Source organism: Antennarius striatus, chromosome 2, assembly GCF_040054535.1.
Source record: "Antennarius striatus isolate MH-2024 chromosome 2, ASM4005453v1, whole genome shotgun sequence".
In the NCBI taxonomy this organism is placed as follows: Eukaryota; Metazoa; Chordata; class Actinopteri; order Lophiiformes; family Antennariidae; genus Antennarius; species Antennarius striatus.
Genome location: NC_090777.1, coordinates 22,810,880 through 22,827,358, shown reverse-complemented (window position 1 = coordinate 22,827,358; position 16,479 = coordinate 22,810,880). Strand labels below are relative to the sequence as shown.

General features: G+C 39.6%; 2 protein-coding genes across 4 annotated transcripts; both read left to right on the top strand.

Moving 5' to 3' along the window:
- Positions 1-3,925: 3,925 nt before the first annotated feature.
- On the top strand, positions 3,926-10,352 carry si:dkey-150i13.2 (mitochondrial carnitine/acylcarnitine carrier protein). Of its 2 annotated transcripts, XM_068342246.1 has the most exons (9): positions 3,928-4,298; positions 5,365-5,457; positions 7,755-7,882; positions 8,765-8,855; positions 9,059-9,176; positions 9,277-9,349; positions 9,443-9,552; positions 9,813-9,934; positions 10,005-10,349. In XM_068342246.1, the coding sequence occupies exons 1-9, from the start codon at positions 4,194-4,196 to the stop codon at positions 10,065-10,067; spliced, it is 903 nt and encodes a 300-aa protein (XP_068198347.1). In that variant the 5' UTR covers positions 3,928-4,193; the 3' UTR covers positions 10,068-10,349. The 2 variants fall into 2 exon arrangements, with proteins under 2 accessions (XP_068198338.1, XP_068198347.1); XM_068342237.1 differs by having other exon boundaries at positions 3,926-4,298; positions 9,813-10,352.
- Positions 10,353-10,516: 164 nt separating this feature from the next.
- Positions 10,517-16,234, top strand: tafazzin (tafazzin, phospholipid-lysophospholipid transacylase). Of its 2 annotated transcripts, XR_011038924.1 has the most exons (12): positions 10,517-11,029; positions 12,105-12,246; positions 12,479-12,607; positions 12,685-12,730; positions 12,839-12,924; positions 13,225-13,305; positions 13,434-13,475; positions 13,586-13,648; positions 14,076-14,128; positions 14,203-14,280; positions 14,452-14,653; positions 15,734-16,234. XR_011038924.1 is itself a non-coding variant. In XM_068342260.1 (11 exons), exons 2-11 carry the CDS (start codon positions 12,138-12,140, stop codon positions 14,545-14,547), a joined length of 783 nt encoding a protein of 260 aa, XP_068198361.1. In that variant the 5' UTR covers positions 10,517-11,029; positions 12,105-12,137; the 3' UTR covers positions 14,548-15,306. The 2 variants fall into 2 exon arrangements, 1 of the variants encoding a protein (XP_068198361.1); XM_068342260.1 differs by lacking the exon at positions 15,734-16,234 and having other exon boundaries at positions 14,452-15,306.
- The last annotated feature ends 245 nt before the right edge of the window (positions 16,235-16,479 follow it).

Genomic DNA, 16,479 nt, shown 5'->3' with positions numbered 1-16,479 from the left:
CCAACCATCTTCATAACCACTTCTTCCACTTTTTGCAGGTCATGGGTCGCTGGAGCCTTTCCCAGCAGACTTTTGGACGAGAGGTGGGGGACACTCCAGGTGCGACGCCAGTGCGCCATGGAGCGCAGTATAACACACTATTACTATTATTAATCTTACTCTTGTCTTACCTGAATCTGCACTTAAATAATAATTTTTAATTTAATAAGTCTGATGAGTCACAAAATCTGAAAAAGCTAACCCTAAGTTTCATTCCTGTTTAAAAGATATCTGGTATGTAATCCAATCAGCAGTCATCTTTTTTGAAAGCAGTTTTTCTGGTAGATCTTGATGCTCTGTTTCATTATTTGTTCTTGTGTTTTATTTATCTTTATTTGTTTACTTATTGATGTGTTGGGTTGTGTATAATTTTAATTTGCACTCTGAGCAGCAGGCGTCCAAGATTTGGGCTTGGACCAAACCACAGCATTATGTCTACTAACACCCCTGAAGTCGGATTTTCAGAGTCGCCAACTGCAAGTCTTGTAATGTAGTACTTGTAATGTTCTTGTTTTTACTTAGAACTTTATGCTAGCTTCAGCTAGTTGTTCATTCTTTTTACTCCTGCTGGATAACTCACACACTGCTACCTACTAGTGACACTTTTGTTAACACTTGTCATCACAACCCCCTTCCAAACATGTGAGAATAACATGAATCACAAATCTTTTTTTTTTTTTAAACTGTGCTACAATGTCAACATCTGTCTTTCACTGTTTATCTGTTGAACAAGTCATCCTTGTTCTATGCGCCTCTCCGGATGCTTCTTTGGTGTGGTAGACCTTCTGAGTGTGACATTCACTGAGGGAAGTGAAGGAGCCTCATTGTGTTGCATAGCTGGTGTAACACCCACTTGTTCAGATCCTGCCCCCTCTATCTGAACCTCAATATCCTGAGTCTGGAGAAAAAACCTTTCATGTGTGTGATGACAGACTGTGCTGATGTACTGGAAAGCTGTGCAACTTCTGGGTAGTTAGAGTAATAGTCAATCATCAGAAGATAGTCCTTGCCATGCAGATTAAATAAGTCAGTGCCCACCTTTTGCCATTGTGCAGTGGGTAGTTCCGCAACAAGCGTCGGCTCCTTTGTTTGTAATGAAGCTTGAGGCATGTTTCCCATTTCTGTATCATTTCCTCTATATCTTCATTGATGCCTGGCCAATAAACCTTCTCTTGCTCTCCTTTTACATTTCTCCACTCCCAGATGTCCCTCATGGATGCGCTGAAGGATGTCTTGACGCAGAGATTGTGGGATGACAATTCTGTTTTGTCTCAGCAGCAGTCCATTAGCCCTACACAAACCTGCATGCACAGGGTAGAACCCTGGGCAGTCTTCTCACGATCATCCATTTTGGATATTGTGGGTCACCTTCTGCAGCAACAGATCTTTTGCTGTCTCCTGCACAACTTTCTGCAGCATGACATCTGTTGTTGGGAGAGAAGCATTCATCATGTTTACATGTGTCTCAGCATCATCGGACACAGGGCTGACCAGCACATCACTGCTCGCAGCTGGTGCTTGTGACAAAGTGTCTGCCAGTACAATGTATTTTCCTGGTGTGTAAATGAGGTCAAAGTCATAACGCTGCAACGCCATCATCATGTGCTGCTTTCTGGGTGACATATCACTGAGATTCTTTTTTCTGATTGAGATGAGGGGTTTGTGGTCAGTCTCTGCTGTAAAGGTTGGCAGTCCGTTAACATAACCGTGAAACTGTCTACACCCAAACACTAAGCCCAAAGTCTCTTTTTCAATTTGAGCATAGTGTTGCTCAGTATCTCATTGATCGAGAGGCATATGCTCCAGGGTGCCATTTATCTTCATGCATCTGGAGCAGTGCGGCTCCCAAGCCATCTTTTGAGGGATAAGTATCTCCTGTTACTGAATTAACAGTCTGGACCGTATCATCTGCTCTTGATGACGGTGTGTTAACATCTTCATCGTGTGACACCATCTTTATTAAAAAATGTCTCACTCAAATCATCACTATCGTCTATGTCTTCCTGCACTATGTGCACACCTTGTCCCTTCTTCTTTGAGAGACACATTCTGGCATGATTTTGTCCCTAGCATTTTGCACACTTTTTTCGATAGGCAGGACATTTTCTAGGTCCGTGTTTCTCACCGCATCTCTTGCAGTTGAACACATCTTTATCACTGGTTTTGTTATGATTGTCATTGCTTTTACTTTTTCTCCGTTGTTTTCCTTTCAGTGACACGGTGTTCACTGCTTCATTTTCTTGCTACGTTGCTCCTTGCGCAGGCTGTCTGACAGTCAGTACCTGTCGCCGTAACTATTCTTATAGTGCTGTTTAACGTGAGGTCTGTCTCCCCCAATAGTTTCTCCCAGAGCTTTTTCTCATTAGTCCCAAAAACAATCTGGTCTCTAATCATGGAGTCTCTGAGATCGCCAAAATTACAGGACTGAGCTTTAATCTTAACCCTTGGTCACTGTTTGGGCCCAAAAGTAACATTTTTGTATTTTTCATGTGTTTCTCTACCAATAAATCTGTCAATTAAAAGGCTGAATATATGAAATTTTGCCAGTAATTTTCTTCCATGCTGTTTTCATTTTCTAAATTATGTATAGAATAGCAGATTTTCACGGTGTACATATACACACACACACACACACACACACACATATATATATATATATATATATATATATATATATATGTAAGGAAATTATAATCAAATATATTCTCAGGTTTTGTATTTACTTTGTATTTCATCTAATAATGATATAGCTAAATACATTGTGTAATGGGCGTCCACCGTTCAGAGGCGGATGCCGGCAGTGTAATTTGTCTGGCTCTTTGTTGTAGGTGGAGACACTGGAGACTTGTACGGGAGACTGATACTGGTGACTGACACTGGAGAACCATATAAGGGAAAAACAACCAGCCAGAGAATGACACGATGCATATGTTAATGTATAGCGGCTCATCCTTAAGGTGGAGCCTGGAGACGGGCATAATAAATATCTGAGATTCTCTGGAATGTGTTGTTCCTGCCCATTGTCACGGTTCAGACAACACCAGATTTTGTGTTAGGGACAGAGAACCCAGATCTGCTTAGAAATATTGTATTAGGGTAAAAATACATATTTGATAAACAAGACGGTTTGTTTCTTGTTCTTCCTTCCGGTTTTGAACACGCACAACTGCTCTGGGTGGACTTTGGAATAAAAGTCGGTTTACCTAACAATATATATACTGTATATGATGAAACATGATCTTCATTGTCTGCACCCAGACAATGACCCCAAAATCACCCCACAATACAGACACCTGCAAACATTCATCCAGTAGTTGTAATACCTTTATCAGAAGTATAAAACTGTGCACTAACTTGGAAATATTCAATTTTTTGTGTTTTTCCCATTGGAAGAAAAACATGGTTCTAATGGCAAATTCAATATAAACATATATAATAATAAAAATAAATAATAACCTTTATATCTATGGATAGGTTTGAAGTAATAGAAAAGATGTAACGCATTGAAACAAAAAAAAATATTTCTGTATTACATTTTTTTTCGATTAGATAATGTGTGTAGCCATTTTACTAGGTCCCTGAAAGTTTGCGAAAGATGCCGGGGCTGTAATACATACATATTTAAATAATACATATTAACTCGTGTAGCATATGAAATATACATATAAATATACATATGTATTCGCATATGGTAAACCCGACTCCTGGTACCATGTATTGTTCTTGTTTTATCAATTAATAAAACATCACTTAGAACTTTATGCCAGCTTCAGCCAACTGTTTATTCTGCTGGATAACGCACACGTTACACACACTGCCCACTAGTGGTGACACCTTTGTTAGCACTTATCATTACAGTACTGTACAAGTAAAGTATGAGTACTTAGTGTAGTACTCTAATGAAAGTACACGCTGTCCACAGAGTAACAGCCTCAGGTCCGCTCAGCAGACACCACCGGCTGGCTCTTGTGTCACAGGAGACAAAGTCCAACATCGTCCTACTGATAGACAGACAGACAGGCTGACAGACAGGCTGACACGCAGGTTTGGGTGTTCCAACACCCCCCACCCCACCCGCGGGACATGCAGTCACCCGTCGTGGCGTGAAGCGGATCGAGTCCCGGCTGTCTGCGCGGATCGGACACGAAGAGCGGATGGCTCAAGACGCACGGAGAGTCTCTCCGCTCAAGAACTTTGTGGCGGGAGGGGTCGGCGGTTCCTGTCTGCTGCTGGCGGGACACCCCCTGGACACCATCAAGGTGAGTCCACGAGTCCCTGTAAGTGGGGTCAGCCTCACTCCGTCCACACCAGAGCCGGTCTGTGGGGTCATTCTGGACAGATTGGTGATTAGGTGAAGGAGTGGACAGATTATGGATTAATCCGTTTAAGGAGTCACGAAACAGCAGCGGACAGTCAGATTAGATTAGCCGGTGATTTTAAAGGAAGCAAGAAGTACAAAAGTATATTTGAGTAATAATTAATTGAACCAATGATGTCATCAGCTCATCAGGGTGCGTGAGGAGGAAAAAAATGCCGGAAAAGGGCATTTTGACTTCTGGTTGAGGTCACATTCTGGTTCACCATCACCATCATTAAAAGAAAGATATTTAATTATGATAACAAATACATTCACTCAGTTTAACAGTAAATCAACATTTATTTATATGAACCTTTCCAACAGCAGGGCTAAAAAAAATAAGGTAATATAATTTTTTTTTAAATCATAAAAGGCACATAAAACCGAAAAGGATCGTCCCAGAGCCTTCTCCAGGTCTCTGAAGACAGCTTTACTTACGCTAACAACAGGAATAATTCTTCAGTTTACAAAATTGCACATCACAGAAAAACATCAGTATAGGGAGGATTCCTCACTAACCTAGTAACTAAATCTATGCTAAGACAAACAGCACAACATGCCACAAAAAAAAATACAGGTGAGAACAAGAGGAAAAGAGTGAAAAAAGTCCATGTAAAATCTAAGAAATACCAGCGTGTTACAGAATAACTGGAAGAAAAACAGCAACCTGTGCCACAGATGACTGAACACACACACAATTACACAACAGCTTCATGTGAAATAATGATTAATGATCTATGTGTGATGATGAATGAAGGTCTGGAGGGATCTCAAACCTCCATGCCTGAGCGGCAGACGTTGATGGGTGTTACCCTTATCTGATACCTCAACGGTCCTCCGTTCACATGACCACTGTGTGTGTGTGTGTGTGTGTGTGTGTGTGTGTGTGTGTGTGTGTGTGTGTGTGTGTGTGTGTGTGTGTGTGTGTGTGTGTGTGCATGCGTGTTGTCTACATTTCTAATGTTCAGGTGAGGTTACAGACGCAGCCCAAAGCCTCCTGTCCTCAGTATGTTATCTACACAGGAACGTATGACTGTTTCCGCAAGACCATATCCAAAGAGGTGAACAGCTCACACACACACACACACACACACACACACACACACACACACACACACACACACACACACACACACACACACACACACACAGAATTTTGATCAAATTTTTGATTAAAACCAACAAAAATGTTGTCCCGTTTGTTAAAAAACATTTATAATTGGTTTGTTATTTTGTTTTTCATCAATGTACAGCATTTATAGATAAATTTAATATGCTAGTGGTCATATTTTCATTGCTAAAATCTACTTTTGACTTCAGAATTTGGAATGGACTTATGTATTCTGTGTGTAATTGCTTTGACCACTAAATCAACTTATTGTTTTAAATCTCACAGTGGCGGGTTGGAATAGTGACAGAGTGGAACATAATGATGCTAGCATGGCCAATGTCGAGAATTTATCACTAGGGTTCATTTCTGTAAAACACTGCAACATCATTGCTAGTTCTATTACTTCAACTGTAATCACATATACACAATAACATCAGGTTAATCTTCAGAACATGACAAAAAAATCTTACATTTGGACATGTATTTTTGATCCCTGAGTAAAAATTTTCAAGTTTTGTTCTAGAACAAGAAAACAAAAGATGAAAACGTTTTATTCCGTTGTTCATAACCATAGAAAAACAATGAAACACTCCCACAAGGCAGGTCAACAGAAAGTAGCAGCAGGCCTACATTTACAGTACTTGTTCTGTATAATTGTAATAATTTTTAAGTAACCACTGCTCCATATAGGAAACTTAATTTGCAGTCATTACTCCTTGTCATTATTCCATTGACTGAAAAAGTTCCACAGAGTTCTCTGACCCGCTTCAAAGTAGTTCCACGTGCCTTCTGTCAGTGTAACGATTTCCAAAAGGAACCAGGCGCAAGAGTCAAGGTGTCAATTAATGAGAAACCTTTAACCAGTCCGTAGTCCAAAATCCAAACGGGGTCAAAACCAGAAGAATCAGGGAAAAGATGCCACAAAGGAGGCAGGCAAAATCGTAATCCAACAGACAGGCAAAAGGTCATAAACGGGGCAGCAAAAGACAAAAATCGTGGTCAACAGGCAATGGTCAAAATCTGGAGAAAACACAGACAGGGCAAGGCAAAGCTCGTGGTCGTACGAAAGCGGTGAAACGAATATGGCAAAACAAAACACGGCAGATGCAGATCATCACAGTCAGACCATGCCTTGCCAACTCTGTACTGAACAGATGGAAATTGTACATTTTTTTGTGCTTTGTGCTTATATTTAGTGCAAGGAGCTGTAACTTAAAAAATGCAGGGTGGACTCTCCTGAATAAGTTACCTGAAGATGCTCTGTTACTGGTCTAGAACTTAAGAAACTCATCTTTATCTTCCAAAATTGTTCCGAAAACACCAAATAAAGTGTTTAATCTGATGCCATAGGAAGGAATTGAGAAAGTGATAGAGATTTTGATATTTTGTAATAATTCATTATGAAGAACAATGCCACACACCATAATGATTTTCCCTGTCAATATGGCAGAAATTCCCAGATGTGCTAAAAGCTAACACCACAGTCAGTATGAGACAAATGCAATATAATTTGAAAAGTTGATCAAATAATAGGTTTTGGATGACGGGTTGGAGATGCTCTGTTCAATAGAGAAGTTTTTGATGGATCAAAACTTACCTTTGTTTGAACTTCTCTCCTACAGACTTTCAAATGATGTTCCTGTTAGTGGTGTCACTTACAGGAAGTGTATTTCATTTTGGCACAAGATTACATTAGTGTGACCGGGTGGAACATGACATTGATGGACACAGATAAATCATCCTATTTTGATGAAAAAATAGGTGATTTTAATTATAATTGACACAGTTTCTATTAAGAGAAAAGTATTTCTAACCATATGAACAGTAAATGTGTGAGATGTATTTGATATCTTTTAACATTTACATTACATGAATGACAAATAGCTCAGAATGAACAGAAGAAAATGACTGTAGTTTAGAACAAAAAGTTAAAAATATGCAAATTGTATATTTATTATTTTATGGTATTTTACCTTATACTTACAAGTAAACTTGAATCAGTGGTTCCAGACACTAAAAATATTGCTGACCTCTTTATCATATCTCCCTCCTTTTATATCATATTTCTCTATCTCAATGCTGGAGACCCAAACACAACAGTTTTCATGGAATGACCCGTTTCCAATTCATCCCACTTTATGCTTGTTTTTCAAATGAGGCTCATTCTTTGTGTGTGTGTGTGTGTGTGTGTGTGTGTGTGTGTGTGTGTGTGTGTGTGCGTGTGTGCGTGTGTGTTTGTGTTTTCAGGGCGTACTCGGCCTCTATAAAGGTATGGGGGTTCCTCTGGCGAGCACGGCTCCAATGATGGCAATCAGTTTTTTTGGGTTTGGAGTGGGAAAAAAGCTTCAGCAGACAGACCCGAACAAACCTCTAACGTAAGTAAAACACACACACTCACACACACACATGCACACACGTGCCTTTGTAATGCCTACCATATGAGATTAAATATAACCCTTCCCCACTTTCCCTCCCCCCTGCTATCATTGGCTCATTTTAAGGGACACGCCCTTTCCCTTCACCCTGCCTCCTTCCATGGAATGTTACAGCTCAGGTTTTGAAGCTCTTCTGTTATTAATTTCCTGCATGCAGCTGTTGGTATTTACGGCTAAACTATCTTAAAGCAGGAGAAAATTGAGTGAATTTAAGTCATCTCTATCATCTGCAATTCATATGTAATGGAAATAAACTGGAATTTTCTAAATTAAAAAGTCCATAAAATGCAAAAATAAAATACATGGCAGATGTTTCAAAAAATCTTTGTGAAAAATATTGAACTGAGGCGAATACAACCGACAGAATTACTCTAAATTCAACTTGTAACCATAGAAACAAAAAAAGCACAAAAAAACCCAACGTTTTTTGTTTTTAAAAATGTGACAAATTAACGCAGTCCCTTCTTGTATTTGTTCATTGTGACGAACAAAAAATGTGTTCATTCATTCATCTTATTTGCCTTTTCCACTTTTGCGGGTCATGGGGGTTGCTAGACCCTATCGCAGCTGGCTTACAGGTGACAGGAGGGGAGATACTCTGGGCGTGACGCCAGTGCACCACAGTGCCACACGAAAGACAAACAACCACTCACTCTCACACTCACACCTTCTCTTGTTCTGATTGTGGGTCACACGAAATGATGAGACTTTAGAGACAGTGGTCATGATGTATAGTATCCTAAAGCCAAGCCTTACTGTAGACCATCAAGATTAACTGAAGGCAACATCAATTTTAACATCTGATCTGTTTCACTCTCTCAGGTACAGTCAGATTTACCTGTCTGGATGTCTGGCGGGGCTTTTCAGTACATTAACTGTTGTTCCATCAGAGAGAATCAAATGTTTGCTACAGGTAAGGTTTGGTCAACATAAGTTTTCAGTCTGTGGGGTTTAGCGATGGGTTGATTGTAGTTACTACCAAGGTTGTCAGAACATTGAATTAAAGGTAAAAATTAAAAACATCTCTGAGGTCTGGTAGAGTAGGAAGTGGACACTCCTGCATCCTCTTTACTTTTAAATTTAACGTAAATAAAACAGCTAAATTGTGTTTTCCAGATTCAGGCTGGCAGCAGTAAGGCCAGGTACTCTGGTCCGTTTCACTGTGCAGTGAGTCTGTTTAGAGAACAGGGGATCCGCAGCTTGTACAAGGGAACGGTTCTGACCCTCACGAGAGGTAAAGTCGTTCAGATGATCCGGTTTTCCCCAGAACCCGGAAACAGTCTCATTTCACAAAATGTGTGTGTGTATCTGTGTGTGTGTGTGTGTGTCCTCAGATGTGCCCTCTTCTGGTGTCTACTTCTTATCATACGAGTATCTGAAGAATGTCTTGACACCTGAGGGCCAAAGGTGAATAAACCAGTAAAATAGTAATCCAGAATCCAGAATCAACATTTAAAATTGAATAATGTAAATAATGTATGTGCGTCTCGTACATGTTAGTGCCTCTCAGCTCAGCATTCCCAGAATCCTTCTTGCTGGCGGCATAGCTGGGATTTTAAACTGGACGATCGCTCTTCCTTCTGATGTCCTCAAATCCAACTTCCAGACAGGTCAGTGAGACCCAGACGCTCTGACAGACAAAACACTGTCATATGATAGACAGTTTATATTGTGATGATCAATAATCTATTTAAATCTTATAATTTGCAGAAGAACTGAAAGAAGCTCCTGGCATCATTAGAAAATCTAATCATGTTGTTAGTCATCTGGTCAAACCGTGCCTACCCTTCCATTCAATGTGTGTTTATGTGTGTGTGTGTGCGCGCGTGTGTGTGTGTGCATGCATGCGTACGCATGCGTGTGGTCACAGACGCAGAAGGGAAGTACAGAGGTGTTTCGGATGTCCTGAGGACTCTGCTCAGAGAAGAAGGACCTAAAGGCCTTTACAAGGGGTTCAACGCCGCGTTCCTGCGAGCCTTCCCAGCCAACGCGGTATGTCATTCACTCGTATTTAACCTTTACAGTCTGATTGAAAAAAATTGTACCTGTCTTCCATCCTCAGGCCTGTTTTTTGGGGTTTGAAGCGGCATTAAAAGGACTGAACATGTTGGCACCCAACTGGTGAGGATCTGCCACCGGTCACCAGTCTGGACCCACCCCTCATGGAAACAGTGGTGTGAACACCTGTTGTCTGCACCAAAAGTGATCTCATGGTGCTGTTGGTGATTTTTACATCTAACCCATACCCTTTAAAAACATATATTTTTAAAGTGTCATCTTTGTCTTATGCTAATTTTTTGAGCGATGATGCAACAAGCAGTCATTCATGAACATTTCCTTTTGAGATATGGTGTCTGGAATGGGCTTAAATTTGTTATTTAATGTACATGCTTTGACAAGAGTCAGTAATAAATTGATTTGTTGGGTAGAGGTGGTTTCTTTTGGGTTTGCAATTAGAGAGCTGAATAAAGATTTTTTTTGTATTGTCATATCAACAGATTAAGTTTAAATCACCAGAGAGTAGAGATTCTGAAATAATTTAAATGCATGTTAATACTGGTGGAACATCTGCTGGATGCTTGCAGGTTCTTGACATAGAATAAATACTGTACATTCAGTGTGAGGGCAAGCACTGCATACATTCATGCATACATAAATTTATTTATACAGTACACAGGATATTATAATTTATCTATGTAAATCATAAAATATTAAATGCATAGTTTGTACCTAAGACATTCTTTCAGAATTTCCTATTGACTTTTAAATATAACCCGAACACGGGGCACACTGTCCTTTCATCTTTCACCTACTTCACTTTACAGCATCCATTACCCACAATTCCACCTTTCTCAAAGCGGAAGCAGGTTTTTGACGCTTTAATGCGGGATTTTCACTACCCATTTTTAAAGCCATAGCCAAGAATACACAGTAGAAAATAATTAAGAGCAACGAGCCTTGAAAATTGTTACACGTCGACTTAGAAGAGGGTTCCGCAATAAAAAAAATACATCACCCACAATTCAGTGCTTGTTATTCAGTTCCGGGGTCGTCGAGTGGTAGCCTGTCAGCAGGAAGAAAGACGAGGTGAATATATGATTTTATGATGCTTTCATTTTCTGCAAAGTTATTAAAATACTTTAAAACATTGAATATAATAGATTATAATATGAATATTTATTGTAGAACGATAAATACATTTTCTTAACTGTTTTATAGGACAAAATTGTCATAAATGTGAATAAACAGGCAGATAACTATTGATTCTTTGCTTCTCCGTTAGCTAACCGGCTTCCGTTTTCTTTAGCGGGTTACGAACATTTTGGTTCTACAGCTTATGTTATGGTCTGTCAAAATGTCGGTAAACTATTACTAGCAGTTGGTTAGCAGACTAATGTTAGTTCGCTGTTGTATGTTCATATTCTGATTGGGGTTGGTAGAAAACAAAAGACGGGTTATGTGAATCGGTTTGAACTGGCTGCTCGCTGTAAAGCTCCCTAAACCCGGAACCACGAATTAAATCTCCAACCCGATCACTTTAATCGATCCAGCACACAAAACAAGCTTCCAGGTTTACAGGTTCATCTCAAAGCAGTCTCAGTGTTGTTAGTTGTTTTAATTTATTCTTATTCCTGAGTCAAATAACCTCATTAGCTTTGAGAGAAATTGACCTGTTATTATTCCAGTTTTAAGCTAAAAGTGATGACATTCTATTCTGATTGTCCTGAAACTCGAGTTTGAATACAAGTATTGATATTGGAGTCAGACATCGGGCTATCATGAACATTTCAGTTAATATTACCAATGTTTTCATTCATTTACTGTACTTCTTTTTTCACTGATTCCTCATCAGTTTGATGTGAGCATTGATGGAAGCTGGAATAATTCAGAATGGAACGTATCTGGTCTGATGTCAGTTTAAGAAATACATCCAGAAATGATCTGATTGGCTGATTTATTTTGAGCCAAGTTTCTAATCTGAGATCTCTAATCAGTGGTTCACCTGATAAAACTGAGACTTAGAGCACCTGCAAAACCTTCAGAGGAACCTGCTGCTAGATGGTTCCATGTTTTTTTACTGAGGAATATTACAGAACCTCATGTGTCACCTGTTCAAAGATATTAAAAAAACACAAATTTTCAAACTTCTTGCTCTGTCCAGACTGTGTGGATGTAGGGTGTGTGGAGTGCTGCAATGCCCCTGGAGGTCAGATGGCCATTCCCACAGTGCCCCACTTTAGCATGGAGGGTCTCCAGCTCACTGGTCATGGGCATGGTGGGCTCGTACTCCTATTTCTGGACCAGTAAGTTGGAATGCATACACATATGTCTCAGCATGAAGGCTCAGGTTCCTCTCTCTCTCTCTCTCTTTCATATCAGGGCATTTATCTACCGTCACATGGTTGCTTTTCAAAGGTCATGTGATCTCTATGCAGGAAGTCACATTATCATGATGGAAATCAAGGCAAATATAACCGAAACTGTGAAAGATCCCTTTTCATCTCATCCTCTGCTAATTCACTCTGCAATCTTCAGAGTACATGAACTACTTGACGGTCCACAATCAGGAGGTTTTGTTGGACCTGATTGACCAGAGGCCCTCAGACATGCCCCTCATCACTCTGTCCAATCACCAGTCTTGTATGGATGACCCGCACATCTGGGGTGAGGAGAGATCTGAATACAGCATTTGAGAGTAACATGAGAGGAATGGTGAATGAATCACATCTGTTTTATTATAGGTGTTCTAAAGCTCAGACATTTGTGGAACTTCAAGAAGATGAGGTGGTGAGTTCATTTCTTCATTTACAGTATATCATCAGTACTTCATTTTTTGCACGTATTGTTTTTTGTGTGTGTTCTTTTTCTGTTCATGTTCTGAATTGTTGTCTGTAGGACTCCAGCAGCATCTGACATCTGTTTCACAAAAGAGCTGCACTCCAGATTCTTCAGCCGTGGAAAGTGTGTCCCCGTCTGTAGAGGTAAGTCTCACGACCAGTCGTACATCCTGGTCAAGGCACCTTCATGAATTGAATTGAAGTCTGTATGAAAAGGATCATGTGGAAGTTTTGGTGCTCTATTTTTGCAACCACAGCTAGTAGATTTCATAAATAGTTGGTAGCAGTTAGCAGCTAGAACAAGATCGACTGAAAATTTCTTCAAATTCCATAACAAGGATGTTAAACAATGTTACCATGTTATATTTTTTATAAAGTTTAACTGATGAACTGTGATGTACTGGCGACTTGTCCAGGGTGACTTACATTATGTACTTTCTGCAGGCGATGGCGTTTATCAGAGAGGCATGGATTTTATTCTGGAGAAACTGAACAAAGGAGAATGGGTCCATATATTCCCAGAAGGTGTGTTTGTGTTCATTTCTTACTTTATTTTTAACTTCTCTTTTACTACTTTCTATTGTGTGTTTAACCAGTAGATGTGGTTTCCTAATTGCAGAAGTAAGCACTCCCTTCTTTTCTCTGTTCAACAGGCAAAGTCAACATGACAGAAGAATTTATTCGGTTAAAATGGGGTGAGTGACACATCTGGTAAGAATTCATGTGAGATTTGTGCAATGGCAGAATCTTTTCCTGTTGGTGAGGAAGTGATTCTGCTTGAGATCAGCTCTGGTTTGTGTTTCAGGTGTTGGTCGGCTAATATCCGAGTGCTCTCTTCATCCGACTATTCTGCCCCTCTGGCATGTGGGTAAGTAAAGCTGTATCACCTGATCTCACATGTTCTGATCTTCAATCTGCACATAACTAAAAGAAGTGCCGTGTCGTGTCGTCTTAATGTTGCTGGTGACTGGTCCAGGCAGTTGAAAACAAACACCACAAACAAACACACTCTTACTTTTGCATGAGGCGCAACACCTCTCCCTACCAGCAGTAGTCTGTATTCAGCAGTCACAAATGAGAAGCAGAAGACTGCAGACACCATTTCTAGAAATAGTTAAAATATTTATACATTGGAATGACTGAGGAAAAATTCTAAGAGCCTTCTGTTCCAACTTGTTTACTTTGATTTAAAAGATGACAGCAGAAAGACGACAGAAGGTGGCATCAGGTCAGAGATGATCAGCAGTACCAGTTTGTTACATATACTGTCCTTCAATGTGATGCTTATGTCTCAGGTTTGACTGACGTTCTGCCAAATAAGACGCCCTACGTTCCTCGTATTGGAAAGGTAGGAATGTGATCCCATTGGTAGTTCAGTAACCATTTTATTGTGACTGGTTTTAACTGGTGCCTTTTTTCCAGAGGATCACAGTCCTGGTTGGAAAACCATTTAGTTTGAAAGACCTTGTGGAAATGCTGCGAGCTGAGAACAAGAGTCAGGTGAGGACAGAGTGACACAAGAATTCACTGGGCTGGAATGTGATGAAGTTAGATAAGATTTTGTGATGCCCAGTTTGAATTTAATACTAGTAACACTAAAAAAATGTTGGACTGCTGCAACAAAAGATAAAGTTAAAATACCACATAAATGAGTTCCTTTTTTTTTTTTAGTTGGAAATGAGGAAGACTTTGACGGACTTCATCCAGGAAGAGTTTCGGAAGCTGAAATCTCAAGCGGAAGTCCTCCACCAGCAAACTGGATCCTGAGTCCAACAGTCATCATGAACAAAACAGACCTTTGATCTTTTAAACTGAATGGAGGGTCAACACTGGAAGTCCCTCTCTCCCCCCACAGAACTCTTTAAACCACTTGGTATGATCGTGATTTTTCCACACTGTTTTACATTTTTAGCAACGTTTTTCATGAGCTTTGGGGATTTTCAGGGTCATTTCTGTTGATATTAATACAATGAAATATTCACCGCTATGTTTTCTGTAAGTTTTCAGACACGCAGGAGTTTTGTTTTTGTTACAGCTACAGGGATTTCTATAGCAACCCAGAAAGGACAAACCGGATGTAGATTTCTGTTTCTTTTGTTTTTTGAGACAAGTGATGGTGTGATGGGTTCTATTGCCATGGTAACAGGTGACTGGAGATTGACCCTGATCCAATGCTATAATAATCAGTGTAGAAAACAAATTGATCAGTATTTAAGATGCTTGAACTAATTTGTGATCAGTCAGTTGGGTTGACGTTGACTTCACCCTGATATTCCAAGTGGTACATTTACTCGGTCCAATGTTCTAATTGCCCCCATACTGGGTTGCCCCCCCAACTTGAATGATTTACCAGTTTGTTCTTGATGAGTTGGAGGGAGGTGAAGTTAAAATGTACATTTCCTGTACCTGCAAAAAGCATTCTTCAAAAGTTTTAAGGTTTCCCAGATCTTTTGTTGGTCCTGATCTGCATCTCTTTAGCGCAGAGTGAAACGTAGTTGGTTTGTTTGAATAAAGGAATTAACCAATCGTCTTCCTCTTCCCATAATCCCCTGAACAACCAGTAGCCTGTCACGCAGCTCCGTAGGATTTAAAACCATCCAAACATGGCTAGATGGTCATAACGCATGAATGCATGATGTTAGAGCTAGGATACTGGCCCAGGATCAGTTCTGTAGATACTGATCAACCATTGTAAGAAAAAAGAACTGAAGAAAATTATATTTCAATTGTTTATCCAAATGGAAAAGATTTTTAACAAAATTACTGTCTTATTTTGGCCGTGGGGAGTCATTCACCTTGGATTAGTCTTTCATGGTTCAGGAATCACATGAGGAAGGTGAGCCTATCAGGGTTTGAGGTCACATAATGAGGAAAATAATGACATAATGAGGATGTTGAGTTTTAAATATTCTTCTGTTTAACTTTTCCCTCTTGTTTTCCTGATGTTTTTTAGTGGATGGGAATGATTAAAACTCAACTTCAGTGACAGAGCGGCATAAAGTAACTTCAGGCACTCTTGAATCCACCTCCTACCTCAGTTTTTGGATAGCTTTACACAAGCTGTGAAATGATTTGTAATTGTGATCTACATCCATTAATGTGCACGGTGAACTTTGTATTATTTATCAAATGTTTTGCTTTGTATCGTCACCATGTGCCCCGCTCTCTCCATGGAGTCTGTATTTTACATTCATATTAAGGTTGCACATAGTGAAGTTTCTTAAAACTGTATTTTGACTTTGAAGATGAACTGGACCATGTTTCTGTGAATTCTTACCAATCTGTGTTCTGGTTCAGTCAAAATGTACATAACTTATTTTATCACAGAGTTCAACTGCTTTTATAAGAGAAAAAAGACCATGATCTGAGTGATTCTTTTATAAATGTATGGCCTTAGTTATCTCCACTCTTTGCTATGCTGAACAACATGTAAACATCAATAAAGGTTCTGACTTTTCTAACTTATGATTGAGTTATTTTTGACCGGGTCACCCGATGATTAATAAGAAGATAGACAAGTTCACACAGAGTCATAAATATAAAGAAATGTGAATCCATCAGCCTTTTCTATGTTATTCCTCTTTTATCCAGTTACCATAAGCATAAAAGAGAAGGAGGAATCTGCTAGAAATTCTTAATGTAATTTTAATCAGTTATTCATTAGTATTAAACATAAATACAGCACATTCTACTAGTATA

Excerpts from the sequence above, each read along its gene's own strand:
- si:dkey-150i13.2 (XM_068342237.1), top strand. The coding sequence starts at position 4,194 with ATGGCTCAAGACGCACGGAGAGTCTCTCCGCTCAAGAACTTTGTGGCG. Across the intron at positions 8,856-9,058 it reads GAATCAAATGTTTGCTACAG|ATTCAGGCTGGCAGCAGTAA; the intron begins GTAAGGTTTGGT and ends TGTGTTTTCCAG. Across the intron at positions 9,350-9,442 it reads TTGACACCTGAGGGCCAAAG|TGCCTCTCAGCTCAGCATTC; the intron begins GTGAATAAACCA and ends CGTACATGTTAG.
- tafazzin (XM_068342260.1), top strand. The coding sequence starts at position 12,138 with ATGCCCCTGGAGGTCAGATGGCCATTCCCACAGTGCCCCACTTTAGCA. Across the intron at positions 13,476-13,585 it reads ATTTATTCGGTTAAAATGGG|GTGTTGGTCGGCTAATATCC; the intron begins GTGAGTGACACA and ends TTTGTGTTTCAG. Across the intron at positions 13,649-14,075 it reads TCTGCCCCTCTGGCATGTGG|GTTTGACTGACGTTCTGCCA; the intron begins GTAAGTAAAGCT and ends CTTATGTCTCAG.